This window comes from Sciurus vulgaris, assembly GCF_902686455.1.
Source record: "Sciurus vulgaris genome assembly, chromosome: 3".
Classification (NCBI taxonomy): Eukaryota; Metazoa; Chordata; class Mammalia; order Rodentia; family Sciuridae; genus Sciurus; species Sciurus vulgaris.
In genome coordinates this window covers 166,882,747-166,900,289 of record NC_136463.1, presented here as the reverse complement: position 1 = coordinate 166,900,289, position 17,543 = coordinate 166,882,747, and the positions used below count along the sequence as shown (strand labels likewise).

General features: G+C 34.5%; 1 protein-coding gene across 4 annotated transcripts in view; it reads left to right on the top strand.

Annotated features, from left to right (window-relative positions):
* Nucleotides 1–17,543, top strand: part of BARD1 (BRCA1 associated RING domain 1) — an 88,950-nt gene that overhangs the window by 53,909 nt on the left and 17,498 nt on the right. For 3 of the 4 annotated variants that reach the window (XR_013762670.1, XM_079132509.1, XM_079132511.1), the window contains 2 exons: nucleotides 3,779–3,911; nucleotides 4,472–4,564. Coding sequence is in view for 3 of the 4 variants with exons in the window: in XM_079132509.1 (XP_078988635.1) it covers nucleotides 3,779–3,911; nucleotides 4,472–4,564 (226 nt within the window). In the remaining variant the exon portion in view is untranslated. Of the gene's footprint in view, nucleotides 1–3,778; nucleotides 3,912–4,471; nucleotides 4,565–5,002; nucleotides 7,360–17,543 lie in introns of those variants that run through there. The other variant, XM_079132510.1, reaches the window with a different exon arrangement.

The following is a 17,543-nucleotide window of genomic DNA, read 5'->3' as shown; positions in this document are numbered from 1 at the left end:
GAATTTGGGGTAAAGAACTGTGTTGGGATCAGCCTGTGAAAGGCCTTGACTTTCCTGATAGGGACTTTGGACTTATTGGGGAACTTTCTGTGTGTTTAACTGGAATAGGGTGGTCTGGAGGACCCATCTGTGAGAGGGAAGAGACTGAGGCTGACCGACTGTTGTGGTAGAGTTCAGGTGTGAAATGGTGAGGCCTGGAATTGTAGGTGGTGGTAATGATGTGGGGATGGAGAGAAGAAGAGGGGTTTGAGAGAGAGACATAGATGGTGGACTTACTCTATCTTGGTAACTGTTCAGATGGGGGAAGGGATAAACTGAAGGACACACCATCCCAGGAGACTTCTTGTCTAGGAAGGGCAGTGGAGTACTGATTGATGCCTTGTTGAAGTTACAGAGGTGGCCAGGTAGTTAAAATTTGATGTGATCATAGGTTTCATCATGGGCTAGTTGCCTTTATACCTTGAAAGCTCTTTATCTTCTGCTTTTGACTGCAGCCTTATAAATGGGCTCCAAATTATAGTTTTGGAAATGCACTAGAAGAGAACCTAGAAGTCAGTAGTTTGATTTCTTCCTTTTACAAATGAGAAAACTGAGACCTAAAGAGATTGTGCTTTGCCCAGGGTTATTAACCAGACATTAAAAAAAATATTTCTTAATGGACCAGTTAGAACTCAAATTTCTTAAGTCTTAGGTCAGTTCTCCTTCAATTCCACCTTACTTAATAAAATTGGTACTTATTTTATTCATTTGTACTTGAACTCTCCTGGCAGAACACAGCATATCTAAGTTGTCATTTGTCAGTATTCCTCTTACGTAAAAGCTGGATAAAGACCATATTCAGTGTGTCAAAAAAACACATATCTTTATGGTGTTCTTGAAGTCTGAGGACTGCAATGCCTTAAGGAAATAAGGATTTTTATTATTAAATGTGAGAAACCTGTATTGTCACATGGATATGGCCTTTATCCGTATTTACTGTCTTAGTGGTTGATAACAGGGCTAAGGAAGAGCCGTGCCTGATGACAAGTGTAAGTTGAAATCGTAACTTCTTTATGTACCACCCTTAAGACGTGAGCTCTGAGGCCTGCTGCCCCCAGCCATTGTCTCCTCACCTTCCTCACCTTTTTAAGCCACTTGGGCTGCCTTGCAAAGTCTTGAGTCCACCAGCTGTGTTTTCTTTCAGGTCCTTAACACTAGATGTTTTCTGTGTCAGGAGCAGATGTGGGGAGCCAGATGTTCACGTGGCCTATTTTCTCATACCCTTCCAGTCTGACTCTGTGCCTGTCTGTGAAGTAGCACCTCCCAACTCTGCTCACCCATCCCCCTCTGTATTTTCATACCATTGATCATCTGGTATCAGATGTTTTTACTTTATTGTCCCCCCCCCCCCCAACTAGAATATAAACCCTGAGGGCAGGGACTGTCTTATTTACTGTAGTAGCTCTGGCATTGAAAACAGTTTCTGACAAATATTAAGGGCTTAATAAGTATTTATTAACTGTGTGAAGGAGTACTGGAGTGCCTTGTAGGATGCATGCCTGCCGCTGAAACGAGCACAGTGGTGGCTGGGTCTGGAATCCTTTAAATCAGTGTTGAGTTGATTCCGAGAAGCCACTTCAGGGAATAGCATATGAATGGAAGGGGTGATAAGTATATGGGGTTTTAATTCTTCCACTTCTCATTCAGTATTTTTGTTTTAACTTAAAGTTTATGACTATTTGAAGGCATTGCTTTGAATTCGAGAAGCAATCTCTGATCTTAAAGACCTACAAAACCACTGGCCATGTTCTTTGGGGACTTCTCTGCCCATGATCCCTTTTGAGCATCAGGCTTATCCTTTTTATTCTTTCCAGAGTTTTAATCCCACTTTTATAAACTCATTAAGAATAATAATTAAGAAAAGTACCACACTGAATTATTTAAGCAAGAGTTGGTTTAATGCCACTGAACAAAACGTCTATCTCTATAAAATCAGGGTATTGAGCCCTTGGGTTATTTCTTGAACCTCTTTTGAGCCTCGTGGTCTGAGACCTATTCTTATTCAAATAGAATCCCCAGCCCCCATACTAAGTCCCACCCTAAGTCAAACATGTGGCTTTGGCAGCTGTTTGCTTTATATTTTATTATAGCATCCCTTCACTATGAGAAATTAGCGCTGGTTTCCATTTTTTATGGAAATTTTAAAAACTATGATAGAAAAATGCTTGACCCACTTTGGTAGTTTCCTTAGTACAAATAGTATCACATGCTATATTTAGATATATCTTTCCACTTTTGTGTTTTGTGCAGCGAACTAATTTAGCTGAAGTGGAGTTACGTAAGTTGAAAAGTAATGTGTTCTATTTAGAGCTAGTTTTGTGGCACTTATTTGATTCTCAAGATTTTTTGATATAACTTTTTTAATATCATAGTAATTTAACAATTATAGAGTATACTGAACACTTTCATGTTATAGGGTGTTTACAGTGTTTAGTCATGTTTATATCATTTTATAATTTAGTGATTAGGAAAGATACGTACAGAAATATGATTGTAAAGTGGTGTGGGATATGTACCATGCCCAGTAAAACCTTTGCTATTGGAACTTTCAATGAATAAGTATGATCATTGAACTTCTAAGTACTGAAGCCTGTTATTTAAAAAAAAAAAAAAAAGTTTTATGGAAATCTTGAAAAAAAATGACATATGCTTGCTTAATACATAGTAGAATCTCATTTAATATATTGAGTGAATGAATTATTGAAATCAGCCTATTTATAGATGTAGCCAGCAATTTAGATGTAATATGAATTAGCACTATGCTGCTGCATGAAGTAAATACTGACTTTCTCCCAGCTCTGTGGGCTTGGACCTTCACTGTTTCCCTCATGCCCTTCAGAGCTTTGGAAAGCCCAGATGCCCAGTATACATACACAGAGGGCCCATGTTGCATGTTTGAAAAGGACAGTATTGCATTTGGCATTTTATCCTTTAATACAGCAGTACTGATTTATCTTTTCTTTATGACTGGATTATTACTTCTGTTTCATCAGGTATCTTTTGGAAATTCATTCTAATTTCATTTATTAAATTTCTATTAGCTGTTCTTTAGCCAATGTCATTGATTCTTTGAATCTTCCATTTCTAATCTTCAATGATATACATTGGCGCCTTTTCTTTATTTTTGTCTCTTTTTGTCTCCTAAGCTCTAAGTAAAAGTATAAATCTTTGTTAGTCAGAATACTGCTTCCTCTCTCATGAATGACATGAACTTCTCACTGTTGTGGATCCAATCTCCTAACTTGAATTCTCTTTTCTATTTTCATTTTTCCTTAGCTTTGATGAACATTGGTCTTTGAGGCCATTGTTGTTCCAGAAGCTTCAGTGTTTTTTAACTTTACAGATAATCTCGGTTTCAACTAAATTGAACAAGTTGAGTTTAACACTACTGAATAACTGGAGGAGGGAAAGGGAATTGATATTTTAATTGATACTTTGAGTTTACTAATGACAGACTGAAGTTTTAAACCCTGTGGAGATCCAGTTTGGTATCAAGGAAGAAAGATGTCCTGGGTAAAGAGAGCTAGCCCAATTTATGTTTTCTTGGGAGGAAAATAAGAGAAAAGTAGTTACTCAAATGTGTTGAACACCAGGGTTGAGAGTGTAGGTTTGTTAGATGTTATTGAGAATTATTAAATAGAGTAAGCTAAGTAACAAATTCAGTCTTCTAGGTTACAGCCTGTTGAATTTCTCTCGTCTTTAAATTTTACTGCTATGGCATTTCTTTTTTTGCTAACAGGTGAACACTGGGCAACGCAGAGATGGACCGCTTGTGCTTATAGGCAGTGGGCTTTCTTCAGAACAACAGAAAATGCTCAGTGAACTTGCAGCAGTTCTTAAGGCTAAAAAATGTGCTGAGTTTGACAGTACAGGTGAGGATTTTGACTTTATTTTTGGCAGAAAAAAATTTTTTAAATAGGTAATCAGTTTTGAAAATTACCTTGGTTAATTTAGATATGCTTTAACCATTGAGCTATGTACTTTGTGTCTTGTAAAAATCTAAAATATTTTTATAGTAATAAACTACATAGGCTTAATGTAGTTAGAGAGTGTGAAGTTGAAAACCTTATACATATTTTAGGACAGTATGTCCCAAGAACAAATTTTTGAGTTTTCTAGTGATATTATAGTACTATGTAGTACAATAATTCCTTAGTTATAATTTGAAAATAACCGAAAAATTTGCATTTGCTAATGTGACTTCAAGTTTACTATTGGTTTATGATCTAATTTTTCATGTTGATGATCTGGTTAGAGAATGATACAAAAAGTTCTTTACTGAAATATAAAAATTGTGACCTTTGAAGAAAATTTCAGGTGTACGTTAATAAAATATACTAACTTCTATTTTTTTTTTTTAATTTTAAAAACAGGATAGTTAATTATTTTGGTTTATATCTCTGTTTTTCTTACTACTATTTTTGTGTTTTAGTAACTCATGTCATTGTTCCTGGTGACGAAGTTCAGAGTACTCTGAAGTGTATGCTTGGAATTCTCAATGGTTGTTGGGTCCTAAAGTTTGAATGTAAGTATTGGATTTGGGAGAATTGCAATGTGCATGAACTAGTGTAGTTTATTTTTCACAGTGCATTATTAATGTGCCTAATGATTTAAGGAATATTTGCTAATTTTTTTACTCTTGTTAGTCTCTGCATTTTGGGTTAAAGCTTCTTGTATTAATGGTATTATTTATATATTTTTAGTAAAATGTCCACAAATATATTCTGATTTTTCAAATCTTTTTTTCTATAATGCCAACTATTTATTTTAGTAAAGAGTAAATGGAGTACATTATAGACTTTCAAGCTTAAGCAATCCAGTTTACTCTTAAATGATGTATTTAACTTAACATACTCATGTTTTAAATATACTGCATAACAGGTCTATGAAATGAAAGTAGTTTATTGCTTCCCCTTTAAGATTTCTAAAATATCACCTTCCTGACTCCTTTTTGTTCTCTTAGTTAATTCATCATTTTAGGCAACTGTTGAGAAATTTAGACTGCATTGTACTACCTGATCTGGGGTGACTACACCAGGTGTTACCTCAACCTCTACTGAAAATATGGCCCTATTCCCTTCTTGTTGGCAGTCAAACACCACAACTTCTAAGCTGCCTTCCATGAACTCCCTGCTGTCATGTACGTGCTTTTTTTAACCTTGCATTCATGTAGGACTTAAAAAAATGAAACCTCATAGTTGGTTATTTTCTACTCCTCAGTAGCTAAGTATCTACCTTTGATATAATAGCTAAAGTAGGACAGTGGATTAACCTGTATTTGTTAACTGTTTAGAAAAGATTAATAGTTATAAAAGAGTAACATGGGAAGTCTTATGATTTTGCAGTTGAGGGTCTTATTCATAGTGTTGTTTATGATACAAGCCTACATGTGTGATAAAATTTCGTAGATATGAGTGCACACACACTAGTGCATATGTAGTTGCCGTGAACTATGTTGATGTAGGGTTGTTGGTAGTGCTAGAGTTGTGTATGTGGGTAACATTGGACACCGGAGGAAGGTAGCTTGGAACTTCTTTATGTTTCTTTACAATTTCCTGTGACTCTTTCAAAATAAAATATTAAAGAATAATGGATATATTTAATGAAACCTTTTTTTTAAATATTTTTCTGTTGTCAATACATCTTTTATTTTATTTATTTATATGTTGCTGAGTATCGAACCCAGGGCCTCACACATACAAGGCAAGAACTATACGACTGAGCCACAACTCCAACCCCAAAATCTTTTTAAGAAGTAAATGATGGACTAAAATTCTTTAAAAGCTTTGTGCTTTGAAGATTTCATGGTACAGTGCTTTATTTAACCAAGATTTAAAAAAACTTCAAGAAAAACACATTTATTTATTTATTCATGTTACCTGGGATTGAACCCAGGGGCACTTTACCACTGAGTCGTATCCTCAGTTATCTTTATTTTTTATGTCAAGACAGGGACTTGCTAAGTTGCTGAGGCTGGCTTGAATTTGTAATCCTCCTGCCTCAGCCTCCCAAGTTGCTGAGATTACAGGCATGTAATCTCTAGTTGTATTATTAAATCTGTAATTTGAAGTTCATTGGTTTATAGAACAATTTCCTTTCAGCAATTGTGTTCATTTTTTTTTTTTTTTAAATGCAGCTTCTACTTTCTTGTGATGCTGTTTCCCACTGATGTGGTTGAAACCACCTACGTTATCTTGTGACTAGCAATACCATTCCATCTGTCCTCATTAGTCCCTGATATTAGTTCCTCCATGTCATCACCAGGTTGAGAAATAAGTGATTGACTGATTGACCATTTGCATAGTGGAGAAAAGCTTCTCTTTATGTCTCTTTACATTTTAAACTTTCTTTTCCCTTCCAAATCTGTGGTCTTATTGAGCCTGAGTGTTTTAAAAAACTCACTTAATATGGCACTGTGACTATGGATTCTACTGTACCACTTCTATGCTAGAAACTTTACCGATACTTACAAGAGGAAATAGTTTCATAATGATTAAGTCTCTGTGATAAAGAGGCCATACGAAATTTCGAGAGTTAAGATGTTTACCATTTAACTTTGAGTCTAGATTTTGTGACTATGCTGAACTGGTATTTGTTAACTTATATAGGCTACATGATTAATTTCTGTAAAATCTACCTTCTTTTGGAAATAGGAATTTTGTCACTTCAATGACTTGGCCATGTCATTTTTATAAAATTGCTGATGAACTCAAGCTGATATAATAGTGCTGTTTAGTGATCCTCACAGTACTGATTATTAACATCCTCTAATATCCATGGTTCTTTTAGGATAGAGAATGCCTAGAGTCTCTTACCGACGTTCATGTCCTTATATTTTCTAATACAAAGTCCCAAAGTGAAGTAAGCTGAAGGTTCAAGATAATTACTTTAAATAGTCACTGGGTTTATGAAAAGAAGGCAAAAACTCTCAAGTACCTTTCTTTCCTTATATATGCTCTTCAGTTTCTATATTGTTCTTAATGTCAAGCATCTCATTTGATCTGAAAAAGTATTTCAGAGCTATTCAAACTATCTGAAAATCACTTAAAGAAAAAGTAAGTGAACCAAAACTTTCAAAATTAATTGTAAAGATAAATGACTTACTAAAACCAGGTCTTGAGTTTGAGTGTAGGCACAAGCTTGTTGGTAGAGAAACCTTTACTAGATTTACTACTAATAAACTTTAGTATTAACTTGATAGTATTTTCCCGTAAACCAAATAAATTCAAGAGGAATTTTAATCTCAGTTTTTTTCTTTAAATACTTGACTAATTTTAAAAATTAAACAAATTAACAAAGAATTATTCAAAAGTTTTTGATCCAGTGGTTCCACATTTAACTTTTAGATGTTTTCTGTTTAAAAGTGTTTTGTCTTAATGTGTTAATAGCTCTTATTTTCAATATATAAATATTTTACATATATTATATTTAAAATATATGTTTATTTCTTTATGTGTTTTATATATATATATATATATATATAAAATCTTAGAATGCCATAGTCAATAGACTTGGAAGATTCTGAGACTAAAACGTTGTTATACTGTTGTATCAGCCATTCTGTCTCATCATATTGATTTAACAGGTCTTTTACAGAATGATATTTATATTTTATTTTACAGAAACTATAGATAGGGAAAGATCCTTCTTTAAAATCAGATTCCTGGGATGCTGAGGGTGTAGTTCAGGGTAAAGCACCTGCTTAGCATACATGAGGTTGTGGGTTCAGTCCCTAGCACCACCAACAGAGGAAAAAAGAAGAAATCAGATCTTTGGATAAGATTCTGCTTCTTTTCGAGTTTGGGTGCTAATTCCTCATAGGCTTCTAATAAACACCCTTGTAGGAAGGTGAATTGTGGTAATTAAACATGATATGAATGAAAGAATAGAAGTTACATAAATAAAATCTTTTGTAAATCTCTTATATGAATGAGATGAAACTCGCATCCCCAAAATGCAAACTACCCTTCTATAAGTATTTTTTACCCACCTGTTTCTTTAGTACACTGCTTTCAAAATTTCTTCGAGCTTAACCTCTTTTAAAAACTTTAATTCTGCATCTTCATTTCTCACCTCATTGTGAAAGGCAAGCAGATGGCTGTCATCTTTAATGTTCTCCCTCTTCCCCTTTTCTCATCCAAGTTTAAATAAAATTGCAGCTGTGGAAGTCTTAAGATTCATAGCACCTAAAGGAGTTGCTAGGGGAACATGTGTCTGACCTGGGGAAGGGCCAGATAGTGTGTTTTTTGTTTTCTTAAAAAGCAATGGACCCTAAGAGACAATCATTACATCATTAGATTATAACTAACCTCATAATCAGTTTAACAAATTCATTCTCTTCTCTTTTTACTTCTTTAAATGAATATTAAGAGTGCTTTGGAATTTTAAAAAAAATATTTTTTATTCAATGTTTGCTAATTATTATAAAAAAGATACAATAAGATGTTTCTATAAATTAAGATTGATGAAGCAACTCCATACTTCCAAAGTTTTTCTAAGAATAAAGGAAAAATCTTTAACAGTCTTATTTTTCAAAATTTACCTTAAGTAACACAGATTAAAAAAAAAAAAATGCTAGCATTGTTATTTCTAATAGCAAGAAGTAGGAAAGTAACCTCAATATGAGAGAATTAAGATTCCTGAATGCTTAAAGGTGTTCTCTGAAAAAAAAAAAAAAAATTCATAGTTTTACATAAGTTAGACAAAATTATTATAAAAACAGGATTGTTTAAATTAAAAAAATAAAACCAATTATGTCTTTGTTATAGCAAAAATATAAATACATATGAGTAGAAGAAGAAAAGAGTAGTAGGTTGGTAGGTTACTGAAGAGGTCTGTTTGTTTCTAAGAGTTTTGAAAATCCAGAATAGCTAAAGCAATCCTTAGCAGGAAGAATGAAACGGGATATCGCAATACCAGAACTTCAACTATACTACAAAGCAATAGTAACAAAAACAGCATGGTATTGGCAACAAAATAGACAGGTAGATCAAAGGTACAGCATAGAGGACACGGACACAAACCCAAATAAATACAATTTTCTCATACTACACAAAGGTGCCAAAAATATGCAATGGAGAAAAGACAGCCTGTTCAACAAATGGTGCTGGGAAAACTGGAAATCCATATGCAACAGAATGAAACTAAACCCCTATCTCTCACCCTGAACAAAAATCAACTCACAATGGATCAAGGACCTTGAAATCAGACCAGAGACACTGCATCTTATAGAAGAAAAAGTAGGTCCAAACCTTCAACTCGTTGGCTTAGGATCAGACTTCCTTAACAGGACTCCCATAGCACAAGAAATAAAAGCAAGAATCAATAACTGGGATAGATTCAAACTAAATAGTTTTCTCTCAGCAAAGGAAACTATCAGCAATGCGAAGAGAGAGCCTACAGAGTGGGAGAATATCTTTGCCAATCATACTTCAGATAGAGCACTAATTTCCAGAATATATAAAGAACTCAAAAAACTCTACACCAAGAATACAAATAACCCAATCAACAAATGGGTTAAGGAAATGGACACTTCACAGAAGATGATGTGCAAGCAATCAACAGATATATGAAAAAATGTTCACCATCTTTAGTAATAAGAGAAATGCAAATCAAAACTTCCCTAAGATTCCATCTCACCGCAATTAGAATGGTGATTATCAAGAACACAAGCAACAATAGGTGTTGGAGAGGATGTGGGGAAAAAGGTACACTCATACATTGCTGGTGGGACTGCAAATTAGTGCAGCCACTCTGGGAAGCAGTGTGGAGATTCCTTAGAAAATGTGGAACGGACCTACCATTTGACCCAGCTATCCCACTCCTTGGCCTATACCCAAAGGACTTAAAATCAGCACACTACAGAGATACAGCCACATCAATGTTCATAGCGGCTCTATTCACAATAGCCAGACTATGGAACCAACCTAGATGCCCTTCAATTGATGAATGGATAAAGAAACTGTGATATATATATATATATATACACACATACACACACACACACACAATATATAACTGTGTTATATATATATATATATACATATATAACTGGTATATATGTATATATATATATATACACACACAATGGAATATTACTCAGCTATAAAGAATAATAAAATTATGGCATTTGCAGGCAAATGGATGAAATTGGAGAATATCATGTTAAGTGAGATAAGCCAATCTCAAAAATCCAAAAGAGGAATGATCTCACTGATAAGCGGATGATGACACTTAATTGGGGGTGGGAGTGGGACAAGAATGGAGGAAGGAGGGCCTGTATAGAGGGAAAAGAGAGGTGGGAGGGGTGGGGGGGAAGGAAAAAGATAATGGAATGAATCAAACATCATTTTCTATGTAAATTTATGAATATGCAAATAGTATGTTGTTACTCCATGTACAAACAATATGTATCCCATTTGTTTACAATAAAAATAAATTTAAAAAAATAAAAGAGTTTTGAAAACTGTGTGCGCCTATTAGTTTGAATTCAAATTCTGTAGGAATAAATTCAGAATTTCAAGTTCTAATATATATTAGAAAACACATTTTCTTTTTAATCTTTTCTGGTGATTAATTGAATAGGTAAGGGCTTTGGTCTTTAAAAAGGAAAATAGAACCTGCATCTGTGGATATCTACCACTTAATATACCAGATCTTTTATACTTGTTAATGCAGGCCTAGAAATATATTGTCATATGATTATACTAACCTAAGAATAGAAATCCATGCATAAATATTTTAATATATCACCCAAAGAGAATTCTGAGCATGAGTTTTCTGTTGTAGTTTTTGAACAGTAGACTGATGAGGTTGGTCTTTAATGACATCTCTAAACAGACAATTTTGATATTATTTAGAACACAAGGTATTAGAAGTAATACTCAAGTTCTGCTTAAGAAAATTTTATTATATAGTAATATATTTAGTGATAGAATTTATTTCTTAGTATGCATTAAGTAAACTAAATTTGGCATATTAGGAGAAAATGTATTTTATATACTAAATATACTTATAAGTAGAATAGTAGCTTAAGAGGCAGCCAAAAATAAGTAATTGTTAAATAGAATTTATATGGGATCACAAAATCCACTGCTCTATGACTGTAATTTCTGTGATACTTAAGACTAGATGTTTATGATGACACGAGTGGAACTTTAGCTTTTATTTTACATTTTCAGCCTTCATTTTATTGTCTTTTCACTCTTCATGACAGGATTTCATATACTGTGTTTATTTCTCTATTTTTTTACTTGCTACCCAATTCGTCAGAAATTTAAGTGATGGTATAAGTTGTTCTTTCTCCATTGTCTTTGTTGTAAACAGTTTCTTCCTGGGATTTTCCTTTTTTCTAAAGTTTACTGTTTTCATAGTCTACTTGGCTAAAAACGTAATATAAAAACATTTGCAAAACGAAATTATTTTGCTCTTACAACCCAGGTGTTGATTATGATTAGAATCCAAAGAGAAATTTCTGTTTATTTTACTTACATATTGTTATTTTGAATGATATAAATTCCTAGTTTGGGTATAATGACATATTTTATTAGGACTTTTGGTTTTGCCATGAAGTGATGTTTAATTTTTTTAATTTTTTATTTTTTAAAATTTATTTTTATTGTGAATAAATGGGATGCATGTTGTTTCTGTTTGTATATGGAGTAACAGCATACCATTTGCGTAATCATACATTTACATAGGGTAATGATGTTCGACTCATTCTGTTATTGTTTTCTCCCCCGACCCCTCTTTTCCCTCTATACAGTCCCTCCTTCCTTCATTCTTGCTCCCCTCCCACCCCCCATTATGTGTCATCATCTGCTGATGTGAGATCATTTGCCTTTTGGATTTTTGAGATTGGCTTATCTCACTTAACATGATATTCTCCAATTTCATCCATTTGCCTGCAAATGCCATAATTTTATTATTCTTTGTAGCTGAGTAATATTCCATTGTGTGTATAGTAATATTCCATTGTGTGTGTATATATATATATATATACACCACAGTTATATATTGTGTGTGTGGGTGTGTGTATATGTATATATATATATATCACAGTTTCTTTATCCATTCATCAATTGAAGGGCATCTAGGTTGGTTCCATAGTCTGGCTATTGTGAATAGAGCCGCTATGAACATTGATGTGGCTGTATCTCTGTAGTGTGCTGATTTTAAGTCCTTTGGGTATAGGCCGAGGAGTGGGATAGCTGGGTCAAATGGTAGGTCCATTCCACATTTTCTAAGGAATCTCCACACTGCTTCCCAGAGTGGCTGCACTAATTTGCAGTCCCACCAACAATGTATGAGTGTACCTTTTTCCCCACATCCTCTCCAACACCTATTGTTGCTTGTGTTCTTGATAATCACTATTCTAATTGCGGTGAGATGGAATCTTAGGGAAGTTTTGATTTGCATTTCACTTATTACTAAAGATGGTGAACATTTTTTCATATATCTGTTGATTGCTTGTACATCTTCTTCTGTGAAGTGTCTGTTCATTTCCTTAACCCATTTGTTGATTGGGTTATTTGTATTCTTGGTGTAAAGTTTTTTGAGTTCTTTATATATTCTGGAAATTAGTGCTCTATCTGAAGTATGATTGGCAAAGATATTCTCCCACTCTGTAGGCTCTCTCTTCGCATTGCTGATAGTTTCCTTTGCTGAGAGAAAACTATTTAGTTTGAATCTATCCCAGTTATTGATTCTTGCTTTTATTTCTTGTGCTATGGGAGTCCTGTTAAGGAAGTCTGATCCTAAGCCAACGAGTTGAAGGTTTGGACCTACTTTTTCTTCTATAAGATGCAGTGTCTCTGGTCTGATTTCAAGGTCCTTGATCCATTGTGAGTTGATTTTTGTTCAGGGTGAGAGATAGGGGTTTAGTTTCATTCTGTTGCATATGGATTTCCAGTTTTCCCAGCACCATTTGTTGAACAGGCTGTCTTTTCTCCATTGCATATTTTTGGCACCTTTGTGTAGTATGAGAAAATTGTATTTATTTGGGTTTGTGTTCGTGTCCTCTATCCTGTACCATTGATCTACCTATCTATTTTGGTGCCAATACGATGCCATTTTTGTTACTATTGCTTTGTAGTATAGTTGAAATCCTGGTATTGCAATACCCCCTGTTTCATTCTTCCTGCTAAGGATTGCTTTAGCTATTCTGGGTTTCTTATTCTTCCAGATGAATTTCATGATTGCTTGCTCTATTTCTGTAAGGTACATCATTGGGATTTTAATTGGAATTGCATTGAATCTGTGTAGCACTTTCGGTAGTATGGCCATTTTGACAATATTAATTCTTCCTATCCAAGAATATGGGAGATCTTTCCATCTTCTGAGGTCTTCCTCAATTTATTTCTTCAATGTTTTGTAGTTTTCATTGTAGAGATCTTTTACCTCTTTGGTTAGATTGATTCCCAAGTTTTTTTTTTTTTTTTTTTTTTTTTGAGGCTATTGCAAATGGAGTTGTTTTTCTCATTTCCCTTTCAGCTGTTTCGTCGCTTGCGTATAAACATGCTTTAGATTTATGCATGTTGATTTGATAGCCTGCTATTTTGCTGAATTCATTGATGAGGTCTAGAAGTTTTCTGGAGGAGGTTTTTCGATCTTCTTAATACAGAATCATGTCATCAGCAAATAGTGACAGCTTAAGTTCCTCTTTTCCTATTCGTATCCCTTTAATTTCTTTAGTCTGCCTAATTGCTCTGGGTAGTTTTGAGGACAATGTTGAATAGAAGTGGTGAAAGAGGACATCCCTGTCTTGTTCCTGTTTTTAAAGGGAATGATTTCAGTTTTTCTCCATTAAGAATGATGTTGGCCATGGGCTTAGCATAAATAGCCTTTACAATATTCAGGTATGTTCCTACTGTCCTTATTAGTTCTAGTGTTTGAGCATGAAGGGGTGTTGTATTTTGTTGAATGCTTTTTCTGCCTCAATTGAAATAACCATATGATTCTTATCCTTAAGTCTGTTGACATGATGAATTATGTTTATTGATTTACGGATGTTAAACCATCCTTGCATTCCAGGGATGAACCCCACTTGATCGTGGTGCACAATTTTCTTAATATGTTTTTGGATATGGTTTGCCAATAGTTTGTTAAGGATCTTTGCATCTATATTCATCAAGGATATGGGTCTAAAATTTTCTTTCCTTGATTTGTCTTTTCCTGGTTTGGGTATGAGGATATTAGCTTCATAGAATGAGTTTGGTAGGGTACCCTCCTTTTCTATTTCCTGGAATACTTTGAGAAGTATTGGAGTGAGTTCTTCTTTGAAGATCTTGTAGATCTCGGCTGAGAATCATTCTGGTCCTTGGCTCTTCTTGGATGGTAGATTTTTAATGGCTTCTTCTACTTCATTGCTTGTTATTGATCTGTTTAAATTGTGTATGTCTTCCTGGTTCAGTTTGGGAGGAGCATATGTCTCTAGAAATTTGTCAATGTCTTCGGTAGTTTCTATTTTGTTGGAATACAGATTTTCAAACTAGTTTCTCATTATGTTCTGTGTCTCAGTTGTGTCTGTCGTGATATTTCCTTTTTCATCACGAATTTTAGTAATTTGAGTCTTCTCTCTCCTTCTGTTTGTTAGTGTGGCTAAGGGTTTGTCTATTTTGTTTACTTTCTCAAAGAAGCAACTTTTTGTTTTGTCAATTATTTGAATTGTTTCCTGTGTTTCAATTTTATTGATTTCAGCTCTGATTTTATTTATTTTCTGTCTTCTACTACTTTTGCTATTATTCTGTTCTTCTTTTCTAGGGCTTTGAGCTGTAATGTTAGATCATTTAGTTGTTGACTTTTCATTCTTTTCTGGAATGCGCTCCATGCAGTGAATTTTCCTCTTAGTACTGCTTTCATAGTGTCCCAGAGATTTTGATAAGTTGTATCATCGTTCTCATTCACCTATAAGAATTTTTTTTATCTCCTCCCTGATGTTTTTTGTTATCCATGTTTCGTTCAATAGCATATTATTTATTCTCCAGTTGTTGGAGTAGTTTCTGTTTTTTATTTTGTCGTTGATTTCTGCTGTCAATCCATTATGATCTGATAAAACACAAGGCAGTATCTCTATTTTTTTGCATTTCCTAAGGGCAGCTTTGTGGCATAACATGTGGTCTATTTTTGAGAAGGTTCCATGTGCTGCTGAGAAGAAAGTGAATCCACTCGTTGATGTATGGGATATTCTATATATGTCTATTACGTCTAGGTTATTGATTGTGTTATTGAGTTCTATGGTTTCTTTGGTTGGATTTTGTTTGGAAGATCTATCTAGTGGTGACAGCGATGCGTTAAAGTCGCCCAGAATTATTGTGTTGTGATCTATGTGATTCCTGAAATTGAGAAGGATTTGTTTGATGTACATGGATGCACCATTGTTTGGGGCATAAATATTTAGGATCATCATGTCTTCCTGATTTATGGTTCCCTTAAGCCGTATGAAATGTCCTTCTTTATCCCTTCTGACTAACTTTGACTTGAAGTCCACTTTATCTAATATAAGGATGGAAACCCCCGCTTTTTTACTAAGTCCATGTGCGTGGTAGGTTTTTTCCCATCCTTTCACCTTTAGTCTGTGGATGTCTTTTTCTATGAGATGAGTCTCTTGCAGGCAGCATATTGTTGGGTCTTTTTTTTTTTTAATCCATTCTGCCAGTCTATGTCTTTTGATTGATGAGTTTAGGCCATTAAAGTTCAGGGTTATTATTGAGATATGATTTGTATTCCCAGTCATTTGGCTTATTTTTGGTGTTTAAGTTGGCTTGGTTTCTCCTTTGAGTGGTTTTTCTCTAAGGTAGTTCCTCCCTTTGCTGACCTCCATTGTTTTTCATTTCCTCCGCATGGAGTATTTTGTTGAGAACATTCTGTAGTGCAGGCTTTCTATTTTTAAATTCTTTTAACTTTTGCTTATCATGGAAGGATTTTATTTCATCTTCAAATCTGAAGGTTAGTTTTGCTGGGTACAGGATTCTTGGTTGGCAACCATGTTCTTTCAGAGCTTGAAATACGTTGTTCCAGGCCCTTGTAGCTTTTAGAGTCTGGTTTGAGAAGTCGGCTGCTATCTGTATTGGTCTCCCCCTATATGTAATCTGATGCTTTTCTCTCACAGCCTTCAGAATCCTATCTTTATTTTGAATGTTAGGCATTTTCATTATAATGTGCCTTGGTGTGGATCTGTTGTGATTCTGTGCATTTGGTGTTCTGTAAGCCTCTTGTATTTGATTTTCCATTTCATTCTTCAGGTTTGGGAAACTTTCTGATATTATTTTATTGTATAGGTTGTTCATTCCTTTGGTTTGTATCTCTGTGCCTTCCTCAATCCCAATAATTCTTACATTTGGTCTTTTCATGATGTCCCATAGTTCTTGGAGATTCTGTTCATGATTTCTTACCATCTTCTCTGTTTGGGCAACTTTATTTTCAAAATCAAATATTTTGTCTTTATTGTCTGAGGTTCTGTCTTCCAAGTGGTCTAGTCTTTTGGTGATGCTTTCCATTGAGTATTTTATTTGGTTTATTGTTTCCTTCATTTTAAGGATTTCTGTTTGTTTGTTTGTTTGTTTGTTTTGAGAATCTCTGTCTCTGTGTTAAATGATCTTTTGCTTCCTGCAGTTGCTCTTTCAGCTTATTGGTATTATCATTTATTGCCTGCATTAGCTCTCTTATCTCATCTTTTGCTTCGCAAATCATCTTAATCATGTATAATCTGAAGTCCTTTTCTGACATTTCTTCTAACTTACTGTCATTGGATTCTATTAATATAGAATCTAGATTTGTTTGGATCATTTTCTTCCCTTGTTTTTTTCAAGTTGTTCATGTATCTTCCCCTCTAGCAGTGCAAATCTGGGGTATTACAGATTTCCCTCTGTAGGCTTATAGTGGCCCTATAGGTTTCCAAAACCCTTTCTTTAAGGGTAGATCAATATTAGCAGTGCCCAATTGAGACACTATGCAATCCTAGACCAAATAGCCCCTATGCAGACAATAACAACATTGTCATAATAAACAGAATGAGTTCAAATATTATCTTCAGTAAAACAAACAAATTTTCAGTAAGGTCTGCAGTTTCAAATGGAGGTAAAGAGGATGGAGAAGGATGTAGAATGTGGCTGTTAATGGGATAAGCAAAGAATATGCAGAAGTTCTAGATAATAGAAAGGGTGAGAGTGTAATCAAAAGAAATTGGATGTTAGTATGCAAAAAAGGGAGAAAGAGACTGTGAGGAAACACGTAAACATAAGGAAAAGAGAGCAAGAAAAGTAAAGAAATAAAAACTTAAAAGTTTTTCAATAAGGAGAAAAAAGAAAATCTATAATATAACACTCATATAGTAATGAAACCTCTGAGAGTTCAGTAGCCTGATACATAAGAGGTACCTGACAGTGAGCTTCAAGCCTCCATCAGGCGTCTCAGGATGGGTTTTGCCCCACCTAAAGATTGGAGCTATGGCTTCCAGATTATCCAAGATGGCTGCTGTAGCTTTGAAATGTGTTGGCAAATGGGGA